Genomic DNA, 26,243 nt, shown 5'->3' on the forward strand with positions numbered 1-26,243 from the left:
CAGAAGCAAGTATTATTAAGTTTTCAGGCTTGTATATAGTAGTTGTAGACATGACAGGAATGTGTTCTTGTGGAGGGTAAGACCCATATGTTTTCATTTAGATAGTTTTCTGTAAGCTTTTAAATCTTGATAAAGACCTTGCTAAGCTTGGATTTGAATGATCAGTTGGGAAACATCATATTTAAAACATTGCTCTATTAAATTCAAAACTCTTGTAGATATTGAAGCTGGCAATCAAAAATAAGTAAGGCAGGGGGGAGTTCAAATTCAAAAGATAGAAAGCAGTTCACAAAACTCGTCGTCGTTCTTGGAGCCATGTGAAAGACCAGACATAATGTGTTTCAATGTACTCATATTGTAACATTCCTGGAATCACAGGACACAAGTAATGAAACTATGCTTTTCTCAAGAAAATTTTATCATCCTATGTGTAAGCCTTGCTGTAGAAATCTATACTTGCCCAAGAATATATTTGAAATATATCATATAAAAGTCCTGTGTGTATAAGGATTCCTTTTAAGTATTCTTTGAGCCAATTCTGCTGGTGTTCAAGGCTGGAAACCTGGAACTGAAGTACTTTTACACAAGGATTTAACTGTCTCCATATTGTTCTGTCCATTTCTAATGATACACTGCTGTTGTTACTTATTGAATGGAATAAATAGACACATCTTAAAATGTACGCATTCACAGTATCTCCAGAAATAAAAGTATGACAAGTCCAAAAGCACGCTGTCCCCATTCTACATAGGGCGGGAGTGTCAGGGCACTCAGGCTAGCATATTCCAAGTAGGCAATCTCTATTTGGTCATGCTTTCCCTTTGTTGCAAGTTCTGTCCAAAGAGGGCAAAGAAATATTGGATCCGTGCCTTCAATATTTTTTTGACGAAATATTCAGGTTTAAAGTTTCTGCCAGGCAAAGAAACTTCTTTTCTTTTCCCTGTTCCAGTCATTAGAAAAACTCCTGGTGTTGTCTTCAAAAAAAGTTGTTAGTTGCATAGCTAGATTTATGCAATTGACAGTAAGTGATAGTTTGGAAATTTTGAGGTTAGAATGGAGCATTTATCTTAGATAGCTAAGTTAAAAAACTAGTGTGTATATAGGTTCTCCAAAGTGTGATCAAGAGCATCCCCATTAGGCTTTGTGCTCTGACTCACCACTGTCTTTATTGGTGTACAGTGAGACAAGCTTCCTAATTCAGGCACTTAAGATAGCTGTCATAAATAAAACTGTTTGAAAACACTCATCTGTTGATAATACCCAAGTTCTTTTTTCCACTGGATAAATGTTAAATCTTTCAGAAAATTGTTTGATTTTAGCCGTCATACACCTGCCTTTACAATTATTTCCATGAGGTTTTTATTCTATCATAGTCTCATTAACCTTAGTGCACTAGCGAAGATTATTTCTATGAGTAACATTTATTGAATCTGATTCTATATTGGGGTTCTCTAACATAGACCATGGTCTTTTTTCTACTGTGTATGCATGTCAGTTCTCTCTTGCACATCCCTTTTAAAGAAGTCCCCGTGTTTTTGATTTTGGGGTGTTTGTTTTTTTGTTTTGTTCTTTGTTAGTTTGTTGTTTTTTTGTTTTTTTTTACTCCAGTCTTCCTGCTGGTCTTCCGCAAAATAATGTGTATAAGAAGAGGTAAATAATGTCTTAATGAGTAACAAAACAGCATTCTCTGCTCTGCCCTGCTTAATTTTTAACTACTTAATCAATCCAGTATTTTAAGAAATTTCTTTAAGAAGGATGTTGAGGCTCTGGAACGAGTCCAGAGAAGAGCAACAAAGCTGGTGAAGGGGCTGGAGAACAGGCCTTATGAGGAACGGCTGAGAGAGCTGGGGTTGTTTAGCCTGGAGAAGAGGAGGCTGAGGGGAGACCTCATTGCTCTCTACAACTGCCTGAAAGGAGGTTGTAGAGAGGAGGGTGCTGGCCTCTTCTCCCAAGTGACAGGGGACAGGACAAGAGGGAATGGCCTCAAGCTCCGCCAGGGGAGGTTTAGGCTGGACATTAGGAAAAAATTTTTCACAGAAAGGGTCATTGGGCACTGGAACAGGCTGCCCAGGGAGGTGGTTGAGTCACCTTCCCTGGAGGTGTTTAAGGCACGGGTGGATGAGGTGCTGAGGGATATGGTTTAGTGTTTGATAGGAATGGTTGGACTCGATGATCCGGTGGGTCTCTTCCAACCTGGTTATTCTATGATTCTATGATTCTATGATTCTTTACATTGTTAAGTTTGAATTAGAATCAAATTAAAATCCAGTGTGCATATATCTGTATTTGCCACATTACTGGCCCTACACTGCACACAGTGTCCTGCTTTTTTGGTGTTTAATGTTTCAGTGGATAAAGTACTTTTTATTTTTGTGAATACCATTCTAGACTAATCTGCACTCCAAAAAGAAATTAATGTTAGTGGTCCGAGTCCTGTCCCTGGTGAACAATAGTCCGCATTACAAAACCACCAAACAAGCACAAAGCTGGTGGTTTCTGCTTGGGGACACTCAGACCCAGCCAGCGTGGAGGCACAGTTACCTCACACCCCAGGGAGTCATCTTGCTAGGTGAAGACTGAGGTCAGTCATAAGGCAATAGGGAAAGGCATCTCTTGTGAAATTGGTCTCTGCATCAGCCAAGGAGAGCAGCCCCTGGTATTGGTCATTGTCCCCACAGGGTCATTGCTTGCTGTGCTAAAGAGTTTTTACAATCTGGGATCTCTGACCTAAAACCACCTCAGTTATGTTTACTCTTATAGTAGAACATGTAAGCGAAGATTTGCATTTTGGGAAGATGTTTTTAGCAGGTTATTTGTTGGAAACAATACTTTAGTATAGGTAAATTTCCAGTTTTGCTACAATTACTAAGTGTTTTGCCTTTACTTAGAGAGTTGGAATGTTGCCTGTCAATGTGTTAAAGTGCTATCCATATGGTGAAAATACTAATTTATGTTCATTAGAGCATTATTGACTGCATCACCTATCCATTAAACTGTTTTCCCAAGAGTTACTCTGACAGCAAAGCTGAGAGAACTTAAGTGGCTGTCGTCTTTATGCCAAATGGATTTAAACAAAAAATGCTCAGCATTTCTCAGTAGATCAGTGCTCAGTTTCAGCTGGGTCATACCAGGTTAACAAGCCAAAGTATCAGATTTCTATTTTTCCCTTTTGGTTAAGAAAAAAAAGAAAAAACAAACCTAAAGTTTGTTTTTGTTCATACCATTAGCTATTTCAGATCAAAACTGTGTAAGAGCATTTTTATTTTGGAGCACAGTAACGCAATTTAGATTGTTTCATGCCTATATTAAATTAATGATAAGTGCAAATTCAAATTAATCTAACTATTTTTATTTCATCTGCTGTGTAAATAAGCCTTAAACCTGTAGTGATCACTGAATAGGGAAAGTGGCTTAACTAGAGAAACTAATACAGGGCTATCTGTCCGAATCTGCGAAGAGCCTGAAAAATTATCTGGTAAGTGACAAGTTTCCCACTATTTCGCAATAATACTCAGCTTGTCCAGTTACAGTCATTTACCCTCTACTCCGTTAATAGTTACCCTATCACTGAAGACTAATGAAGGCGGGGGGATCACAGAGTTGTGCTGTCTGTCTTTGGCAGTGTCTCACTGACCTCTAGCCTAGATCATATAAAGAGACTGCAACATTACCATCACTCTAGAGCTCATTCCTGAAAGTCAATCATCAGCTAGAGGGGACATAGATACAGTAATTCTTCCTCGAGTCAGGGTGATGGAGGAGATTGCTCTAAAGGTCCCATTCCTCTTTTCTTTTTCATAACAAAGGCAATACAAATAGCTAACATTTTTTTCAAAAATGGGCATACAGAAGCAAAATCCCTGGGTTGGAGAGAGGATGTAGAAGGAAGGAAGAATGTACTTCTGGTCTGGACTCTGGTGGGAGAAAATTCTTCAGGGTCCAGAACCTCTGCTGGCACATCCAAACAACCAGTCCGTATGCACCAAACAAGGGAGGGAGCTCCCTTCTGACCTCTCTTTTTCTCCTGCCTGCAGATGGGGTGGTCACAACACCTTCACCTTACATTTCCCAGCTTTTATTTTCCTTCCATAGTTGCAAGGAATAGAATTAATATATATTTGAAACACTCTGAAAGCTTAGGCTCAAGCGTTGTCTTGTGGCCTATGCCAGAATCAAGCCCCTCATAAAGATAACTGAGGAACTACAGGAGCAAGGAGAGAAAGAAGAGTCTTGGCTTAGCAATGTGCATGAGTTTATTATCATATTTTGAAGGATACATCAGCTAGAGTTGTCAGGTTTCTTTTAGATGTCTCCACCCTTTACTTCATCAACCCCTTAACCATCTTTTGTGCAAAAGCTACATCTCGGTACCTCTTAGTCAGGTGGGTGTTGGGAGTCTCATTTGAACGCAGCTATTCCTAGTCTTCTCTCCATTTTGATGTGTGTTTAAATTACAGAATTTTCTACTTTGTTTAAAGTTTGTGAGGTTTTTAATGCATGTTTGTGCTGTCATGCTGCCTGTGTAACCTAATTATTTTTTTTAAATATACTTTGGACAATTTTAAACAATTTCAAGTGTGTCAAAGATATTAAGCCCAAGTGAATATTATGAAAATCGGCAGCTGTGGAGATGAGAGCCAGCCTGATAATGCTCCCACTGTGGGGAGGCTTACCTCTTACTTCACATGGGAAAAATCCTGTAAGTGAGATCAGGGAACACCAGTCTTTTGGTTCTGCTATTTATGGAACTACTTGTTTATTCTTAGAAATCCTTTGAGGGTACTTTTGTAAACTGAGCATCTACTCTGTACAAAAGTGTCTAGATGGTCTGTGACAAATGATGTATTACTTTATTTGGTTGTACATGATCACAGCATGTTCTGGTTCCCCTAGTAAAATTGATGTTATTTCTTTCTCGCTCCAAGATTTCTTTTGACCTAGCAGAATATACTGCTGATGTTGATGGGGTTGGCACTCTGCGGCTCCTAGATGCCATTAAGACCTGTGGCCTTATCAACTCCGTGAAGTTCTACCAAGCCTCTACCAGTGAACTTTTTGGAAAAGTGCAAGAAATCCCGCAAAAGGAGACCACCCCTTTTTACCCAAGATCGCCTTACGGTGAGGATTGCTGATGCACGTGTGTGTGGTGTCTGTCTGTCTATTCCCTCCTCTCATCTCTCAAGGCTGAAGTCGGTTGGGTGTGAGATTAGAATGGTGATAGAGCTTAAGTGACTAGACACGTTGAGAGGCATTCCTGTATGAACAAAGCTGGTGAAGGAGCAACAAAGCTGGTGAAGGGGCTGGAGAACAGGCCTTATGAGGAATGGCTGAGAGAGCTGGGATTCTTTAGCCTGGAGAAGAGGAGGCTGAGGGGAGACCTCATTGCTCTCTATAACTACCTGAAAGGAGGTTGTAGAGAGGAGGGAGCTGGCCTCTTCTCCCAAGTGACAGGGGACAGGACAAGAGGGAATGGCCTCAAGCTCTGCCAGGGGAGGTTCAGGCTCGACATAAGGAAAATATTCTTCACAGAAAGGCTAATTGGGCACTGGAACAGGCTGCCCAGGGAGGTGGTTGAGTCACCTTCTCTGGAGGTGTTTAAGGCACGGGTGGACGAGGTGCTAAGGGGCATGGTTTAGTGTTTGATAGGAATGGTTGGACTCGATGATCCGGTGGGTCTCTTCCAACCTGGTTATTCTATGATTCTATGAATTACTGTATAAAAAGTATTTGCTGCCATTGCCTGGGAATTGGAAATTAGTATCTCACTTTACAAGACTGCGTTCATTCAGCTCAGAGGTAGAAAGCTCTTGTTGAATGACTCTTCCATCACAAAGGGTTATGAGATACCATTGAAGTGCTAAAGTTTCATATTTTTTGTTGCCTAAATGAAAAACTCCCAAGAGCTCACTCCTTCCTTCATGAACTCACATGAAATTTGAAACACTTATTAAAGCAGCGTGCATGGCAGACTTTGGTGATAAAGTTTCAAATCAATTTGAGTGTTAAGGCACTATATTTTTCCTTTTATTCCTCCAAAGTAATTTTCTTTTTTTTATTAGCCAAGGTCACCACAGTGGTGTGTTTCACACACTTTGGCTGGGTTAATAATGTTGTTAAAAAAAAAAAAAAAAAAAAAAAGAGAGAGCTATACTTGTGTGTTCATAAGAAAACAAGTGAGAAAGTGCTCTAACACATCCTGGCCAGCTCAGAGGCTGTCCAGAAATGGAGTATTTTCCTGCTCAGCTGTTCTTTATTGGACTGGATATTTTTACCAGGCGAAATGTGACACAAGTAGGGGATGAATCAAATTCTAATGCACCCTATTGTTGAAATGTGGACTTCATCCTTTGTGGGAGAGATGTGTATGTGTGTCTGCCTGAGCTATTAGCAGAGCGTGTATATGAGTATGTAATGCTTTAAAATTATTTTTGCAGGGGCAGCGAAACTGTATGCCTACTGGATTGTGGTGAACTTCAGAGAGGCCTACAATCTTTTTGCTGTGAATGGCATCCTCTTCAATCACGAAAGTCCCAGGAGAGGTTAGAAAAAAAAACATGTGAAACTTTTCCCAACTTTGCATACATCTGACCGGAAAAATGAAACAATGCATGCACAGGTTTCATTTAAACTTGCCAAAATTCTACAGGGAGGGTGCTGTGACTTGTAGGCTATTTGCTGTGTTTAATACATCCATCTTGGCAGTCCTATTGCCTGCAGAACAGCATTTTTTTTTTCAAACATCGTATTCCATTTTGTAGCCCTCTAAAGGTGAAGACAGGCTTGTGTGTGTAATTTTGTGTATTAGTGCTCTTGAGACTGCTATGATGTTGTAACATCCCCAAGTTTTGTTTCCCTCTTAATAATAGGTTAAGGCTAAAATGTTAAAATGACATGCTAAAAGGGAGGTTTTCTAAACATGTAGGTGGGCAACTGCATAACAGGTGCAATTTCAGGTGTGACTTCTATTCAACATTTTTATTTGCATATAAATGTCAAATTAGGAGGCAGAAATAATAGACCCTCTGACATCACAGGATTAGTAAAGTACAGCCTGGTGTATTTGGAAAAAAATGTGGATTATGTCCCATACCTTCTGACAAGATTGCTTTCAACACATGGCTTTAAAATACATTTCTGTTTAATCCTTAATAGCAATGCAGCTTAAATTCCATTTAGTCATCCCTTTTCCTCTTGCACCACTTTATGAACAATTAATACTTAGTTTGAGTAAAAGTCCACAGTTGATTAAAAGTCTCTTCTACAATGACAACTCTCCTCTGCCCTTAAAGTACTGTGACTGTAGAAAACACTCTAAAATTAAATTAACACGGGAAACTGGATTCACAGTGCAGAAGACTTTTATTGTGGTCTGCTTCTAAATGAAAAATAAATTCAAATTTTACAGGAGTGCAGTTATATAAATTATAGCCTTGCACAAAACATAATAAATATAATCATAGCTACAAATATAAAATAGACCATAATTGCAATTCTCTTTAAGAAAAAAGAAAAGAAAAAAAAAGGAGTCAGTGACAGTAGTATTTAAGGACTGATTTCAGTCTTTGGGAGCCACAGTCATGAAACCTCCTGAGTAAACAGCATTTAAATTAAGTGGAGCATCAAATACTTGGTTATAGAAGTTGGTGCATCACTTCACTGGAGCAGGTGACAGTGCAAGTTCAAACTTAAAAGGGAATCAAATTCACTAGGTTGTTTCACGCAGAAGCCCTAATACTTTTCTTTCTTTTAAACATCTCAGTGCAATATATTCCTGTTACACTGTATTAACTGATGTCCAGATTGCTCAGTTATCATTATGCAGTTAGAACCTTCTGACCAACATAAAGAATGAGAAGATATGCAGTGACATGATGCCTAGTAACTCTAAGGAGCTACAGCTGGAAGTTATAGGAATACATTTACCACTTGTGCTGCTTTATAGGCTTGTGCCACGTTGAAGGAGGGAAGCTTCAGTGCTTGTTGCTATTTTGATCTCTCTGACATTTGTTCCAGCTTTGACACTGCTGCAATGGAGTTTCCAGTCCTAAGTCTCTTTTCAACACAGTTACTGTTCACGTGGAGAACCTAAGTCTGTCCTTTGAAGTCTCACCTGAACTTCTGGTTGTGTATATGTGCTGGGTGCAGTTTTAAGCTCCTTACGCCACAAACAGGAATCTTGTCTTAGAAATGGTTTTGGTCAGCTCTGTTAGTCTTAGAAGGAGTATATGCAATAAAAACAACCGTTATCACAGCCCAATGCCATTTGTTTAGTGTTTTTGTGAGGGAACGTCAGTTTGTACAGAGAAGAAAACTGAAGTGAAGTAGTTTTGAGCTTGGTTTTTAGTAGCCATTTATCACTTTCCTAATGATTTTGAAGACTGCAAAAGCACTTTGGGAGGAAAAGAAGATTTAATTTATTTCATACCATTATTCTGGTTGATTTAGTGTTACACTGAATTGATCAAGTACAGCTCCCCGTTGATGGTAATACTAAGTGTATCTCATCCACACAAAACATAATGCCAGGGAATTAGTGGAGAACATAGGGTAGTGCCACTTACTGAGGGGCAGAGTTGATCTGCCCAGGAAGATAGTGTGCGTGGGGGAGGGGGGGTTCCCTCAGTATTTGAATCACAGAATCACAGAATCACAGAATAACCAGGTTGGAAGAGACCCACCGGATCACCGAGTCCAACCGTTCCTACCAAACACTAAACCATATCCCTCAGCACCTCGTCCACCCGTGCCTTAAACACCTCCAGGGAAGGTGACTCAACCACCTCCCTGGGCAGCCTGTTCCAGTGCCCAATGACCCTTTCTGTAAAGAATTTTTTCCTAACGTCTAGCCTAAACCTCCCCTGGCGGAGCTTGAAGCCATTCCCTCTTGTCCTGTCCCCTGTCACTTGGAAGAAGAGGCCAGCACCCTCCTCTCTACAACGTCCTTTCAAGTAGTTGTAGAGAGCAATGAGGTCACCCCTCAGCCTCCTCTTCTCCAGGCTAAACAACCCCAGCTCTCTCAGCCGCTCCTCATAAGGCCTGTTCTCCAGCCCTTTCACCAGCTTTGTTGCTCTTCTCTGGACTCTCTCCAGAGCCTCAACATCCTTCTTGTGGTGAGGGGCCCAGAACTGAACACAGGATTCGAGGAGCGGTCTCACCAGTGCCGAGTACAGAGGGAGGATAACCTCCCTGGACCTGCTGGTCACGCCGTTTCTGATACAAGCCAAGATGCCATTGGCCTTCTTGGCCACCTGGGCACACTGCTGGCTCATATTCAGTCGGTTGTCAACCAACACCCCCAGGTCCCTCTCCTCCAGGCAGCTTTCTAGACAGACTTCTCCCAGTCTGTAGCACTGCATAGGGTTGTTGTGCCCCAAGTGCAGGACCCGGCATTTGGCCTTGTTAAACCTCATGCCGTTGGACTCTGCCCAGCGGTCCAGCCTGTTCAGATCCCTTTGCAGAGCCTCCCGACCCTCCAGCAGATCGACACTTCCACCCAGCTTAGTGTCGTCCGCAAACTTGCTCAGGGTGCACTCGATGCCTTCATCCAGATCATTGATGAAGACATTGAACAGGGCTGGACCCAGCACTGAGCCCTGGGGAACCCCACTTGTCACTGGCCTCCAGCTGGATTTCACACCATTTCCCACCACTCTCTGGGCCCGGCCAGCCAACCAGTTTTCCACCCAGGAGAGTGTGCGCCTGTCCAGCCCAGAGGCTGACAGTTTCTCAAGCAGAACGCTGTGAGAAACTGTGTCAAAGGCTTTGCTGAAGTCCAGGAAGACCACATCCACAGCCTTTCCCTCATCCAGTAGCCGGGTCACTTTGTCATAGAAGGCGATCAGGTTAGTCTGGCAAGACCTGCCTTTTGTGAATCCATGTTGACTGGGCCTGATCACCCGGTTCTCTTGCATGTGCTTCATGATAGCACTCAAGATCACCTGTTCCATGACTTTCCCTGGCACTGAGGTCAGACTGACAGGCCTGTAGTTTCCTGGGTCCTCCCTGCGGCCCTTTTTGTAGATGGGCACAACATCAGCCAGCCTCCAGTCCAGTGGGACTTCCCCAGTCTTCCAGGACTGTTGGAAGATGATGGAAAGGGGTTTGGCCAGCACATCCGCCAGCTCCTTCAGTACCCTAGGGTGAATCCCGTCCGGCCCCATTGACTTCTGGGTGTCTAGTTGGGCTAGCAAGGCTCTGACCACCTCCTCTTGGATCACGGGAGCCTCATTATGCTCCTCTAGCTCCTGGGTTTGTACACAGACGGAACGACCCTCCTTACGACTAAAGACTGAGGCAAAGAAGGCATTAAGTACCTCAGCCTTTTCCTCATCCCCTGTTACTGTTGTCCCTTCTGTGTCCAATAGGGACTGTATGGTCTCCCTAGTCCGCCTTTTATTATTTATATATTTGTAGAAAGATTTTTTGTTATCTTTCACTGACTTGGCCAATCCAATTTCTAGCTGAGCCTTAGCCCTTCTGATTTTTTCCCTACACAATCTCACTTCCCTCCTGTAGTCCACCCAAGAGGCCTGTCCCTTCTTCCAGAGGCCATAAACATTTCTTTTCTTCTTGATATCCCTCAAGATCTCTCTATTCAACCAAGCTGGCTTTCTCCCCTGCCGGCTTTTTTTCCGGACCACAGGGATGGCTTTCTCCTGAGCTGCTAGGACCACCCCTTTGAAGAGCTCCCAGCCCTCCTGGGCTCCCTTGCCCTTGAGTACTGTCTCCCATGAGACTTCACCAACCAGCCTGCTGAAGAGATCAAAGTCTGCCCTCTGGAAATTTAATGTTACGGTCTTGCTAACCACCCTCTTCACTTCACCTAGAACAGAAAATTTTATAATCTCATGATCGCTTAGTCCTAGGCGTCCACCTACCGCCACATCCCCTACAAGGCCTTCTCTGTTCACCAACAGGAGGTCCAGGAGGGCACCTTCCCTGGTTGGTTCATTCACCAACTGTGCAAGGAAGTTATCTCCCACGCACTCCAGGAACCTCCTAGACTGCTTCCTTTCTGCTGTGTTGTACACCCAGCAGATATCAGGCAGATTGAAGTCTCCCACCAGAACGAGAGGCATCGATCTAGAGATCGACCGCAGCTGTTTATAGAAGAGCTCATCAGCTGCTTCTCCTTGGCTGGGTGGTCTGTAACAGACTCCCATCACAAAATCTCCCTTCTGGTGGGCCCCTCTGATTTTGACCCACAGGCACTCAACCTCCTCATCTCCACAATCCATCTCAGTGATGTCCAAGTCCTCCCTTACAAAGAGGGCTACCCCACCTCCTCTCCTACCCTTCCTGTCCCGTCTGAAAAGCTTATACCCCACCATAGCCGTACTCCAGTTATATGAGTCGTCCCACCACGTTTCCGTGATGGCAACGACATCATAGGCCCCTTGCCCTACGACAGCTTCCAGCTCTTCCTTCTTATTTCCCATGCTGCGTGCATTGGTGTAAATGCACTTCAGCTGAGCTGCCGAGCCTTCAGCCCTCCTAGAGGGAACAGGGTTCGTTCCCAACTGCCTGGTAACTGGAGTAGTTGACACCAGAGTGCCTGCATCTCCCTTAACACCCCGAGGTGTGTTCTCCCCCACTTTTTGTGCGGTGAGGTACTGGTGGTCCTCGCCCGCGCACCCTCTCCCAATCACCAATTCCCCACATCCAGGCTCGTTCCTGTCTAGCCTGGGCTCAACCCCCTCCCCCTTCACATCTAGTTTAAAGCTCGATTTATGAGCTTGGCTAGGTTTCTGGCAAGGGCTTTAGCCCCCCCAGGAGACCCATGTGTCCCGCCCTTAGCGAGAAAGCCTGGGGGTGCGTGAGCCCCCCCATGATCAAAAAAGCCAAAGCCCCTCTCCTCGCACCAGGCTCGGAGCCAGGTATTAATCAAATTCTTCATCCTGGCTTCCCCCTCCTCTCTATTTAGCATTGGGATGGAGCAGAATACTACTTGTGCCCCAGAGCCCTCCATCACTTTCCCAATTGCCCTGAAGCCATTCTTGATGGCTTTGGCTTTTTTGTTTGTTAGGTTGAAGTGTTAATCATACCTCTGACAATTTTTATATGCTTCCTACAGTAGATATATTTACATGGAAAGACTGTGAAGAGACAAGTCCTCGTAGGACAGCATCCATAAGCTGTGTTACACTGTAAGGCAATCACAAGGATGAATAGAATGCGTTTTTGGTGCTTGTCAGCCTGAGTGTGGACTGTGATGAAATACAGAAATATTTGCATTTGAAGTACCAGTACCCATAGTGAAGGATGATGAATAGCAGTTGTCTGCCAAATGGCTGGTCACTGAGGCTGAATTGAACAGACAGTTGTAAAGAGCTTGCTTTGTCATCTCTCTTCATATAGTGCTCAGATATAATACTGTTGGGGCAGCAGTACATAAGCCTAGTGAAAATGAGAACTGCCTGATCTCAGGAGCTGCTTCTCTGAGAAAGGAATTTAGAAATGTAGACCTCTTATTTCAGAATACCTATTCTTTTCCTTAGCTTTCCTGGTTTTATCTTGGAAAGGAGCACCAGTAGTTTATCTCATGTAGCCAGTGAAGGCTACACAGAGCTCATAAGGGTAAAAAGTGCTTAAATCTAATATATTTCTATTCCCTATTTCTCAGAACTTTTAAGGCATGAGAGAAGTGCTGGCTTCAAAAAGTTTGTCTGATTTTCTACTTTTATCTTGCTTTATAGGAGAAAGACCATAACAGGAGTACTTCTTAAGATGTGACACCATACTGCAAATCTGAACACTTAAGTTTGCTCTGTTGCCTTGCTTTTAAGGATGATATTTCATGTTCTGACAGCCCCAGTGACTGTACAAAAAACACCAGTGATTAATTTCAGGATGGTTGAACCCGCTGTCTGAGCCTCACACCTTATTTTGGGAATAGAACAGCATTATTACATTGCACAAACACTTGGGTCCATACTTAAGACATACATGTATATGTAACAACACAGAACATTACATAAATCTCATAGGGAGTAAAATGAATGGCTCTGTTAAACTAATCTTAATAAAATATTCATCTACTTCGAGCCTTTCTATAATACTCTCCTTTCTAATTTTGTCCTTTATTATACATTTTTTTTTCATTTCTTAGTAACATTTATAGTTTCATAAGATGAAATAGTCACTTTTTGACCAGTACATGTTTTTCAGGTCACATAAATCAACAAAGCTGCACCAAATTGCATAGGGTGATGTTGATTTATGCCATCTGAAGGTCTGGCATAGTACTTCCAGTAATGATCTGGTAGTGTAAGATAAGCATGATTTGCTTGCTTTGAGGGAAGACTTGTATTAGCAGTATACCTTGCTAAAGCTAATTTCTTCAATTCGTTACTTTCGTCAGTTTTATCCAGTTATAACTCAAGTAATTCCTGATTAATGGCAATGCCAAAAGAGGAATTTTTTTTCCATTTCTGAAGCTTATATGTCTATATGCCTAAATATGACACTAGCTAAAAATCAAAATGCTTTCTACAGTGGTAGTAAGCTACAAAGCTTACTACCAAATATGAACAAAGAAAAATATGCCTAAAAAGATTTTCCAGAATGCTGCATATTTTTTTATTACTCCCCCCAATCCCCAGCATCCACCCACCCCCATCTCCCTACAGGACAACATTATGTGATACCAAATGGGGGAGGCGGTGACCACCAAGTTGCTAGTGGTGGTTGAACAGGGCTTCCAGCATTACCTGTGTGGAAATGTCTGCCCTATAGCAATATTGGAAAGGTATTTCTGTTCAGCGGGATGATGCTTTTGACAGTGGAACAGTGAAGCAATTAGCAAGTCTAGCTTTCAGGAAAGCTGGGGTTCAATCCAAGCCTTTTTTACACCGTTGGAAAGATTCCTGTTCTTTTGTTGGGCTCTGGATCTCACTAATACCTTCATTTTAGAGTGAGAAAGCAAACCACCTGTTGACAGTGTCATTTGTTTCTTCCCAGACAAGCCCTGACTTTTTCTTCCTCCTCAGTTTTGTGTAAGAAGTTTTCTCATGGTTACAAGATGTGTCTTTGGATGTCTGAGATAACTTTCTGATTTGGTTAACCACTTCGTTGCTTGCCTCATCTGATCTTTATCTACCAAGATGTACAAACATGTACAGCATGTTTCCTGACACAATGCAACAGACGTTTTGTTTGGTTTTTGTTGGGCTTTTTTTTCCCCTTAAGTAATAAACGCTTTGCTTCCACACATTACATCATTGTGTAGATCATTCAGTGGGGAATTTTTGTTTGTTTGATACCAACCATGGCAAAGCAGTTGTCATCAGACCATTGCTGTGTATAGCCAGAGGGAAAGGATACAACTGCTCATTTCTGTGATCTCTTTTAGCCGGGGAGGAAATGGCTAAATGTTGTCAAAGTATGTGTTGTAAAATTAAAATGAAAAGAAGCCATGATTTAAAGAGAGTGGGGAGTGTTCTTTGCTTTTATTGTGCATCTGGGTCACAGGGTTGCCGGGGGGAAGAGAGTAAGGGGTTCCCAGACTCACTCTAAATATGCTTGGGTATCTTTGAATTTATGTTTTTTCTTGTCACCTTCTTGTTTTAAACAAGCTTTCTGTCTTCCTTCTCCCTCTGTTACATAAAGAAGGCAGAAGCAGATGGTGACATCTGTTACTGACTTTCACAAGAAATCCCTACAATCCCTACTGTAACAGCTGCCATTCTGCATCTCCTATAGAAAGATGTTGCCAACATCTGACAGATTTCCCTGTCTCATTTCTTTGGCTGCGGAGACTAATTGCTAGTCTCCTTACACACTTTGTGATCAAGGAGAGCTTGGTCAACCTAGTACCACTGGAAGTACTAAGGGCTTTTGCTAATGCTTTTTCTATAAGTTTAGGCCTGTGAAAGACATAAGTGTGTGAAATTTTCAGTGCAGACCTATGTCTCTTTAATGTAATAGAAAATTTCCCAATCCACAGATACATCTGAATAGCAAAAAATCAGCACAGCATTACTTGTGTCTTGCCGACTCCTTGCTGGATGAGAAGAATATAGACTGGCTACTGTCATCAGGGTTCATCTGCCTGGCATATTGAAAACTTCATGGCAAGATACCATGGCCAATGTAAAAGGAGTAACTCACACAGTTGTGTGCTATAGAGCAGCCAAAATCATTTCATGCTTTTTAGTTTGCATGTTTCAACAGAGAAAGCATGCAGTGTCCTGAAGACATGCATTCTTACTGGCTTTTTCTCCCTGCTGTGAGACTGATCCTGCTAAGTGATCTATGCAGGTGTTTCCTTATCTACGCATGCAGTCAAACATCGGTGGAGCTAAATGTGGGCATTTGGGTCTACCAGTACAAATGGATTTGCAGTAAAATTTAATGTAATAATAGAGAAATGCCAGTTAATACCTCTGCTATTTTACCTAAGTATATGTGTTTTCCCCTTGGAAAAGTTCTGATGTTATGGAATAAGTGAATTCAGTTAATTCTGCTGATGCTGAACCTGATACTGTCTAATTAGTACTGATCAGAAAACATCATAGTATATGGAAATTTTTGTCTAATTTTTTTGTTCCTAGTAAGTCATCTTAAACTTCTATTGTCACTTCCTAGTACTAGCCAATACTGATACATGAAGGCAGTGCAATCACACCAAAACGTAAGTGGGCTTCCCTCTGTAAGACAGTGCTTTAAAAGCAGTACCAGACTTCTTAAGTAAGAACTGAAGGCTGAGAGCATTTGTGCCTGCCTTTAGCTTTGGGCACCCAGATAGGCCAGGTCAATGCCATGGAACTTGTCACATATAGGAACAAAACGATCGGGTACATGAACTGAATCAGGATATAAAAAGATATTTTTCTCAAGTGAGTCACTGGTGAAGGAAGACACTGTGTTGAACGGTCTTGTTACTGAAATCTTCATGATTCAGTCTTTGCAACAATAGTTTGTGGAAATCCTTACCATCTCATGATTTTTTTTTTCTTTTCAGTCTCAAAGTAGCTCTGATTCTATACTTCTCTGATGTACTTTTTTGGGGTATATCCCTAGTTTATCTAAGTAATTATGGATATAGCTTGTACAAAAATTAAGTCATTTATTGCCTGTGGGTTTAGATTTTTGGAACAGCTGCATTTGCAACCCATATCTCTCCTTGAGCAACTTATTATCTTATCAGATGCATCTTTTTGTCATTAAATCTTGTGCTTTCTTGTGGCTTATACTGTGTTGAGAAAAGAAGTGGAGTACAGTTTTTGCTATTTTCCATGATTGATTTCAACTTCTTTTTAATCTCAAAAAGAAGCAGAGCATCCACACAATTTATAAAATGTCAAGACTCCTAAATTTTGAAAGCTTTAGAATATAATTCTCAACATTTCTCAGGTTATATTATCAGGTACCAGTGTTAGTTTCTAAAATAAAGAGTTTGCAGGTTTTTTTCCTTTAATGAACTATCAGCCCAAACCTTTGAAATAAAATGTTATGGAAGACAGCAATGGGAAATAGAGTGGTCAGAGAATGTATCTCACCAGTAGTGTTCTTATGGCTTTGTTAATGCACAAACATGTAGTGAGATTTTTTTGAAATAATGTGTTTTAGCTGCCTTTCCCCTTTGTTTTTTCCCCTTTGTTACACTGATATATCACTGAGCAAAACACAATGGAAAATGTGACCATTCTGCTTTTTTGCATATGTATAAATGAGAACATGAGGTGAAATACAGGCAAGAATTGGGAGTTTTACATCTTGCAGCTTAAATTGAATGTGGAGTTTGCTGAAGGCCAGAAGAACAGAACCATGATAGTGGTTTCATCCACAACTCTGTTTAACCCAATTGTTCAATTGCTGTTGATGTACATTAGGGGAGAGTATAAGGGATGGTATAGATATAGAGTGATCATCTCAGACCCCAGTAGCTTACGGGTAAGAGAATGTGCATGAAAGATGTAGCCAAGTCCACTGCTCCCCCAGGCCAAGGCTCTGTTAGAATTCAGTCCAACTGTTCAATGTGAGATACTTCCTGAAAGAAACTGTTTTAGCTGGGGATCACTTCATTTGAACGCATGGTGTACCCAGAGTCTAGGACAAGAGAGCACACTGCAAGATACAGTTTCCCCAGATGTGGAGACTGTATTTATAACAGTCAGCCGCTTCTATGTTTCCTGGTTTTGTCACTTGAGCTGTTTTTATTTGCAATTGCATCTACAAGATTATTTTGTTCTGTTGTAATTCACTAAGATTTCCTCCTGCATTTTAGAGTGGATATTAGGAAAAATTTCTTTACTGAAAGTGTGTTGAAACATTTGAACAGGCTGCCCAGGGAAGTGGTGGAGTCATCATCCCTGGAGGAATGAAAAAAATGTGTAGACATGGCACTTCAGGACATGGTTTAGTAGGAGTGGGGGTGTTGGGCTGACAGTTGAACTTGATGATCTTTGAGGTCTTTTCTAACCTTAATGATTCTGTGAATTTTACCTCAAATTTAAATAATGTCATTGTCTTTCTGAAATAGTCAGAGACAAGCAAGGAAAAAAGATCAAAAGTCACATTGTTATTGCAAGACATATACTGCATAAATGAATCTGTCTTACATTGTTGTTATTCTAGAAGTAATGAATATTTAGTATTTTATTCATTGTTATTGTACTAATTCTTTCCTAAACTTCTGAAGACTTGGGTCTTACTATGATTGTTCACAAAAATTCTCTTGAATATATGTATTTCTTGCGTGATATACTAGTGTCATTCTGCTCTGTCTGCTTCCTAGTATGTAACCCAACATCAGTGGTGCCAGTGTTACCCTGGGACTATGAAGTAACAACCATTAGAAATTGCTTACAGCTCATCTTCGGAGCACTGGGTATCACTGCAGAGCTGTTACTAGCTACACGAGACTCCGTAGGCTTTATTGCACAACCTTCAAATCTTGGGCATCATCAATCAGATGCAGAAATTTGAAAGTAGCTCCATGCATACAGCTTGTATGGATACAGAGGCTGCCACACTTAACAGGCCTATATTAGTATCTGAAACATTTTCTCAGCAGCATACACCCTGTTTTCCTTAAAATAGCTCACCCGAAGTTTCATGGTTCTCTCTCGTTAGAACTCTACTTTGTCATGCATAATTTAAAAAATTATTTTAAAAGTAGATCTACTGAAAGGGCATATTGTTCTGAGAAAGTTATTTGAAATTAGCCCAGTCTCCCATTTAAGATATACAAAATTGAGCAATAGAGAATCTAATTCATAATAAGACAATTGCACTATTAGTGGTTAAAAACCACTGTGGGAGGAAATGTCAACTGATTATTCCTCAATAAATTCTTCAGGATTCATTAAACCAAATAAATGAGAAATTAAATATAATCAGATATCAGCTCTGATAAGATGTGTCATGTGGTGGGTTTTTATAGTAGTGTCATAGGAGGGTAAGCTACTTTATTCGAGGTCAAAGAGAAAGTTAGTGTGTTTGGTCAGAACTTGATTTGATCTTGGGAACAATATTTTTTCCTGCCTTAATTACACTGTCTTTACTGAAAGTTGCCAGAAAGGTGTGTTTGAAAATACGAAGCAAAACCACACAGACAAACATTGCATGGGTAGGTAGATTCATTTCAGACCATTATGTGCATGAAAGCTTTATTTTTATAAACATAACTGATGTCGCTTTGAAATAGCTGAAAATCTTGACAGCAGGACAGACTGCTGATTTGTGTCAGTCTAGTTCATCTAACTGCAAGCATTTTTTAAGCAGATTTCAACCTCTGTTACAAGGATTTATAGCAGTATATACTGTCATTTATTTGTGTTTCCCACATTGGTGATGTGTGCACACTTTGCCAACCATGCTAAACTATTTCTTTTTTAAGGATTTGCCTTTCACAGGCACATAAAATTTAATTATATGTTCTACTTAATTGTCAGGCGCCAATTGGCAAATGAAAGCTATATCCAAAAGCATGATTATTCTCAAACAGTTTACAAGTATTTAGTGTAATTAAACCTGACACCACATGCTATTTTGGTGTTGCAATATCAGTTGCATATTTCGATCTGTATTGTATCTCATCCCTGTAGAATGATAGCTGTTAAAACAAAGGATTGTGGGTTATAGTTAGCAGGTCTCCCATGTAACCCTTGAGTGTTGCTCTTTGGTATGGGAAAAAAAATTAAAACCAAGCCAAAAAAGAAAATACAATATCATGTTTTTTCTGCTGTCTCTTAGTTTTTACCTAGGAAATGTGAGTTTGAGAACTACTGCTATCAAAATGGTGCAGGAAGGCTGATGGATTTTTATTTTTGATAGCAAGAGCTTGATTTTGTGACATTAAATGTGAATAGATTTACAAGTAGTAAAATAGTTGTCCAGCAAAGCAACTCAGACATCCAGTTTGCGCCCTTTTTTTTGCCTCATTTCTATTTAAACCGTACATTAAGACATTTATTTAATGCATCAATAATTGTGACTATTTGCCAAGAACTTCATAATAAGATCCTATAGTAATTCCAAGTCAGGCAATGTGAATCTGGAAAATTAAGAGCTCATTTTAGATGTAAAACATGTGTAGATGAGAAAAACATCAGTTACACGCAAGCATTTCACTTTGCATTTCTTTTGAAAAATTTTTGCAATAGTTGCTTTTAGGTTTTAAATATTCTTTGTGCTTTCTTGCTGACACCTTTCTCTTCTCAGCCCTACCTCATGCCTATATTCTGAGTCAGTGATAGGCATGTGTGCATCTATTTGGGATACTTGAGTTGCCTGATACGTTATGCACTCTCACTTACACTGAGTTTCTGTTTACTCCAGACTGTAAAAAAAAACCAAAAAACAACAAGATCTTTTGTTACCATTATTGCACTCTTCAAGATAAATGGAGACATTGTGTGCCTTCAAAGATCAGGAAAAGTCCTTAAAATTCCCATTTTTTATATAAATCTTGAAAATTGAGTGAACTGATAATTATACCTGCTCTTAAGCATTTTGTTGGTTGGGGATGATAGCAGCACTACGCTTTGCTTTAAGGATTTATGCTACAATCCCATTGAATCTTGAATAGAGCCAATCCTGTGACTGTACCAGGCATTTGAGTTTGCAAGTTCTCCTTTTTTCCATACTGTTTGCTTGCATAAATATTGCGTAAAACTGTCATTGAAAATCAGGCTTAATGTTAACATGTTTTTCAGTAGAAATGTGTCTTCCTTTTCTCAAATCATTGCTTTGATTTTTAATATCCTCTAGGTCTGTTGTAGGGTAGGTAGGAGGTGGGGAATCAGACTGTTCCTAGTGGTGTGATTTGCTATCATGATCTGTTGACATAGTCGTTCAGGTATCATGGACAACCATCTACCCTCTGTAAGGTCTGAAACTAGGCAGTGTATTTCTGTGTATTTCTGAGTATCAGAATGGTGAACCATTGTGTGTCCTGGGCAATAACCTGTCCAAATACACTGCCATTTCCAGGTAGTGAGTTGAATCATCTGTCTTGTAGTGAAACTGATGTGTACTTGTCATGCACCTGGGCTAGAAGATCCATGGATCTCCCATACATTTGGTGTGTCCTCATAGAAATGCTGGTGTTCTTACATTTAGGAGAGTGTCACTGTATTCAGCTCAGCATGGTCTAACATCACGGTCCTTGCTGTGTTCTAGTTCATGGTTCCTATTTTCAGTCCTCAAAGTGTTAAATACTCTGTATTCTAAGGCAGTATAGGTGTTCTCATAGTCTCAAGTACATTTCTTTAAATCATATGCAATGGACACCAGCTAGCTTGAGTTTTGTTTGCATCTTCAGGTAGAGGTGCTACTGTAAATGAGTCCTGTAACTAGTAAAGTGATCATGTAGTACAAATACTAGGCTTTTTTTGAAAAGCTATTTTAGTTTCACATTCACAAATAAAAATGTAGCACATATATGGTTCTTTTATTTTTAGCATATTTAATGGTCCCAATAGGCCATGTAATATTTAAGAAAAACAGAGTAGGATTGGTGTAACAGGAACTCAGGCTGGGAACTAGGCAAATGCTGCCTTTGCTGCCTGTTACTGAAGGCGCTGGTGTTACTAAAGAACCGGCAACAGCTTTTGTTGTACTGGTGAATCCAAGATGTATTGCCAAAATAGTGTCAGAAAACTAACCGATACTTGTGTCTCATAATGATGCTTTTCTTAAGAAAAGTATCATAATCTTAAGTACTTTATTTTGAAATCATGCAATGAAGAAATTCTGGGTTTTAGTTCATTAGTGTGCTGCAGTTATTGCACAACTTTGGTCTACTTGCAAGTAAGTTAAGTGTCTCTGGTTGGTTTGGTTCTACGGGTTCCTTTTGGGGTTTGATGATGTGGTGATATCATCTGGTTTGCGTTCACATTTATAGACCATGATAACCAGCCATCAATACCCATGAAGAACCCCACAGAGTCATCAGGGAATGTTAATTCATTGATTTTTTCCAGAAGTGTGCATGTGTCTGAGTATGTGGATGATGCTTAAAAATGGCTGCCTGTACACTCTGATGAAGGAATTAGTATGTTCAGTAAAATTCACTGTAAAAGCAGAATAAAATAAAATTTCCCGAATTATTATGTACATGAGAGTAAATTCAAACTTAATATTGTTTCTGCTGGTTAAAATCACGTAGTTTAATACGAAACGCTTGGTATTGAATAAAAAAATCTGAAAGCTTTGATACTTTTTAAAATATACTTTTTCTCTTGAGTACTTAAGAGGGGAAAATCAGAACATTAATCCTGAACAGATTAAGCAAAATGCCTCTTATTATTTTGTGGTCTGTCTGGAATGAAATGTTTCTGTCTTTTATTACACAGAGTATTATAGCTGTGATCCTACAAATTCTTACATCATGATGCTTAAACACTCTGATTCTATTGATTTTTAAATGATAGTTCTTACTGATAAGTGAATAATAGCTCAGCTGCCGTGATCAAATTTTCAAACTAGCTATTTAATGACAAGAACATTCAGATTTTTCAAAGCATGTATTGAAAAGGTGAGCACTTTATAGAAAAAGGCTTTCAAGACAGAAGCATAGTGTTAATAATTTTAAGAGGACCTGATAATTCCCTACTTCTAAAAGCAGAACTAGTCAGCTTTGTAATTATGTAGGTGACAGCTACCTGGAAATGTTTGCTTAGCCTCATTTCCCTTTTGCTCTAAAATAACATTTGTGGGAAAACCTCCTGAGTTTAGTATAATTAATTTAAAAATGAAAGGAAGATTGTGTTTCCTGTAGTAAACGAGCATGGGCTTGTGATACTTGAGGAATACCAATAACTAAAAAAAAAAAACAAACCCCCAAGTAAAACAGCATGCAGGACCAATAAATACAATAAATAATAAATGGTTTAGTACGGATCTGATTTTTCTTCGATTCTGACTCAAGTCAGTTCAGTTCGATCAGGTCAATATTTATCTGCCTTGGTCTTCCTGAATCAGTTCAAGATGAAAAATACCAGGTTTTGAAATGTAAAATTATGTGCTAAGGGAACTTCCTCTGGGAAAATTATCTGTTAATTATTCTGATCCAGTGATCCAGTACTTTCTTCTTGGTTCAGTTCTGGATTAGGTTCAGCAAAGACTTTGGATCAGGTAGCAGTTTTGGCTCAGATCCCGCTTTAGAAATAAAAAAAAATAAGCAACAGTTAATACAACTTTCAGTTTGGTTTAACTCTGAGGAAAAATACAAACAGTTTTTTGATAATTTGGTTCTGCTTAGTTCCATTGTGCATGTTACTCTGCTTGGGTAACCTGCTTTATTTGATTGTAGTGCACCCGTGGCTGATGGGCACTCTACAGTGCTGCAGTGTTTGACTGACATGTAGTGCCAAGGAATATGTTGGTTCAAGGAGAAAGGTTTTACTGGGATTAAAATAAATTATGAAAATAATCCATATCGATTTGATATTAGGCTGACATAGCTTGGAGAGTGCTTGTGTTTGTGTCTTGCTCCACATGACCTTTGAAAACGTACAGGAAATGTGGGTATTAAAAGAAAAATGGGAATAGGGATGATATAGAATCTGCATCTTGAACCTGCATTTTTATAACCTTATCATATGAAATGGGTAAAGAGATTATTTTGTCATGAATAAAATACTGTTTACTGAATTTCATTGGAATACTTGAAAATAAGAATTTTGCTTCATTTTAGTAAGCCAATATGCCTATAGTGCTGCCAACTTTTAAATTTGTCAGCAAATATTTTTGTCATATTTAAGTTTATTATTTCTGTATAATTACTCATAGTTTGATTTTTTATTATTTTTTCTTTTTCAGCAGCTTGTTTGGGGTTTTCTTTTTAATTGGCAGATGAGGTGTTATGGGGCATAAGTTGTTTCCTTTGCAACCTCTTCTGGGCTCTGCAGAAATATGACTAAGAAGTACTTTTTTTCTGACACCAAAGGATTAAGGTTTTAAAGAGTTAATGTCATTTTATGCATGTAAAATTGTGGATGATATTGATTGGTGTTAAATGATGTGTCACAGTTCAGCTTCATTAGGCATTTACACCATTGTGACAGTCAGTGGCTCAAGAGGTGACATTGCAGAGTTTATACAGTTCTCTTTTCCAGAACAGGGTTGTGACTGCTGCGTGGGCAAATGAAGAACAAAAAACAGAGTGGACAGAACTATGCCACAGGGACTGCAAAAGGACATGATGGCCTCTTGTGTTTGAAATCTCCTTTTGAAACTGTGCACAAAGATACCGCTCCTGCATATAAATTCACTTCCCTGTCCTTTGGGCTCAGTTCTGCCAGTTCCTGACACTCTGGGCTTTAGTACTTCTGTCCCTGAGGAAGAAAGCCTCTGCTTCCCTAGGAGGCTTGGAGAAAACTTCACAAGATCAATTACCCTTCGCTCATTGTTCCTTTAGGTTTCTTCCATAGGAGAACAGGTTAATTCTACTGTTATTTGGCCATCATGGGACATTAGGCAACTCTGCAACTGCTTAAATTTGAATTGAAATAGCTGCAGAAAAAGATGAGAACTCTCTTTCAGATGAAGTAACATGCATGTTCAAGAAAATCATAAATAAGCTGATTTTTTTAGTAGATATATCTTGTATCACAACAATTGCCAAAGTGTTTACTCACAGGCACAAAATACTTAGTGTCTCCTTAATCTCCAGTTATTGTTGCCCCCTCATCTTGACCTCTCTTGAAGTGTTTTATAAACAATTTAAACAATAAATGAAGTATTAGAAACAGTTATTATAGAGCAGGCAAAGTTATTTGCTTTGCTTGAGTGAAGGGATATAATTTATAAAGGACTGATTACACTCATCTGTTTTCTGGGTAGTCTGTAAGTTTACTTTACCATGGCAAGGCAGAATAACAGAGAAATTGTGTCATGGGAGCCAAGTAACTTATTGTAGTGGTAGGAAATCTAATTGCCCTGTTTTACAGCCATTTGTCTTATCCGTTGTTTCTGTCAAATGATCATTTCAATCCAAAGCATTTAAAGAGATTTTCTTCCTTTGCAGTAATGAGAACAACAGAGACTTTTATGCTGCGGGACATTCCTACTAGGACTTTCTTCCTCTAATATGGCTACCTGCCAGTCCTTGTTGTTATTAAAAGTTGCATCATTTAGTACATTTTATGAAGTGGCTCTGCCTGGCTTCATGGCTATCACTGAGGTTATGAGTCAAGATAGAAAAGCAGGAGTGGGGAGCTCTGATTCAGTGGAGCTTAACAGCAGAGAGGTAGTTTAAATTGAGAATGTTAATGGGTAACTTTTTACTTCAAACACACTCTTTTCAAGCAATGTCTTCACAGAATCACAGAATCACAGAATAACCAGGTTGGAAGAGTCCCACCGGATCATCGAGTCCAACCATTCCTATCAAACACTAAACCATATCCCTCAGCACCTCATCCACCCCTGCCTTAAACACCTCCAGGGAAGGTGAATCAACCCCCTCCCTGGGCAGCCTCTGCCAGGGACCAATGACCGTTTCTGTAAAGAATTTTTTCCTAACATCTAGCCTAAACCTCCCCTGGCGGAGCTTGAGGCCATTCCCTCTTGTCCTGTCCCCTGTCACTTGGAAGAAGAGGCCAGCACCCTCCTCTCTACAACCTCCTTTCAGGTAGTTGTAGAGAGCAATGAGGTCTCCCCTCAGCCTCCTCTTCTCCAGGCTAAACAACCCCAGCTCTCTCAGCCGCTCCTCATAAGGCCTGTTCTCCAGCCCCTTCACCAGCTTTGTTGCTCTTCTCTGGACTCGCTCCAGAGCCTCAACATCCTTCTTGTGGTGAGGGGCCCAGAACTGAACACAGGATTCGAGGAGCGGTCTCACCAGTGCCGAGTACAGAGGGAGGATAACCTCCCTGGACCTGCTGGTCACGCTGTTTCTGATACAAGCCAAGATGCCATTGGCCTTCTTGGCCACCTGGGCACACTGCTGGCTCATATTCAGTCGGTTGTCAACCAACACCCCCAGGTCCCTCTCCTCCAGGCAGCTTTCTAGACAGACTTCTCCTAGTCTGTAGCACTGCATAGGGTTGTTGTGCCCCAAGGGCAGGACCCGGCATTTGGCCTTGTTAAACCTCATGCCATTGGACTCATGCCAGTGGTCCAGCCTGTCCAGATCCCTTTGCAGAGCTTCTCTACCCTCCAGCAGATCGACACTTCCACCCAGCTTAGTGTCGTCCGCAAACTTGCTAAGGGTGCACTCGATGCCTTCATCCAGGTCATTGATGAAGACATTGAACAGGGCTGGACCCAGCACTGAGCCCTGGGGAACCCCACTTGTCACTGGCCTCCAGCTGGGTTTCACACCATTTCCCACCACTCTCTGGGCCCGGCCATCCAACCAGTTTTCCACCCAGGAGAGTGTGCGCCTGTCCAGGCCAGAGGCTGACAGTTTCTCAAGCAGAATGCTGTGAGAAACTGTGTCAAAGGCTTTGCTGAAGTCCAGGAAGATACATCCACAGCCTTTCCCTCATCCAGCAGCCGAGTCACTTTGTCATAGAAGGCAATCAGGTTAGTCTGGCAAGACCTGCCTTTTGTGAACCCATGTTGACTGGGCCTGATCACCCGGTTCTCTTGCATGTGCTTCATGATAGCACTCAAGATCACCTGCTCCATGACTTTCCCTGGCAGTGAGGTCAGACTGACAGGCCTGTAGTTCCCTGGATCCTCCCTGCGACCCTTCTTGTAGATGGGCACAACATCAGCCAGCCTCCAGTCCAGTGGGACTTCCCCAGTCTTCCAGGACTGTTGGAAGATGATGGAAAGGGGTTTGGCCAGCA

The 26,243-nt window shown here is 40.8% G+C and overlaps 1 protein-coding gene across 3 annotated transcripts in view; it reads left to right on the top strand.

Annotated features, from left to right (window-relative positions):
- GMDS (GDP-mannose 4,6-dehydratase) overlaps nt 1-26,243 on the top strand; it is a 421,560-nt gene that overhangs the window by 158,781 nt on the left and 236,536 nt on the right. For all 3 annotated transcript variants that reach the window (XM_069853596.1, XM_069853597.1, XM_069853598.1), the window contains 2 exons: nt 4,926-5,118; nt 6,435-6,539. In XM_069853596.1, coding sequence (XP_069709697.1) covers nt 4,926-5,118; nt 6,435-6,539 — 298 coding nt within the window. The remainder of the gene's footprint in view (nt 1-4,925; nt 5,119-6,434; nt 6,540-26,243) is intronic.

The sequence above is a fragment of the Phaenicophaeus curvirostris genome, chromosome 3 (genome assembly GCF_032191515.1).
Source record: "Phaenicophaeus curvirostris isolate KB17595 chromosome 3, BPBGC_Pcur_1.0, whole genome shotgun sequence".
NCBI classification, from domain to species: domain Eukaryota; kingdom Metazoa; phylum Chordata; class Aves; order Cuculiformes; family Cuculidae; genus Phaenicophaeus; species Phaenicophaeus curvirostris.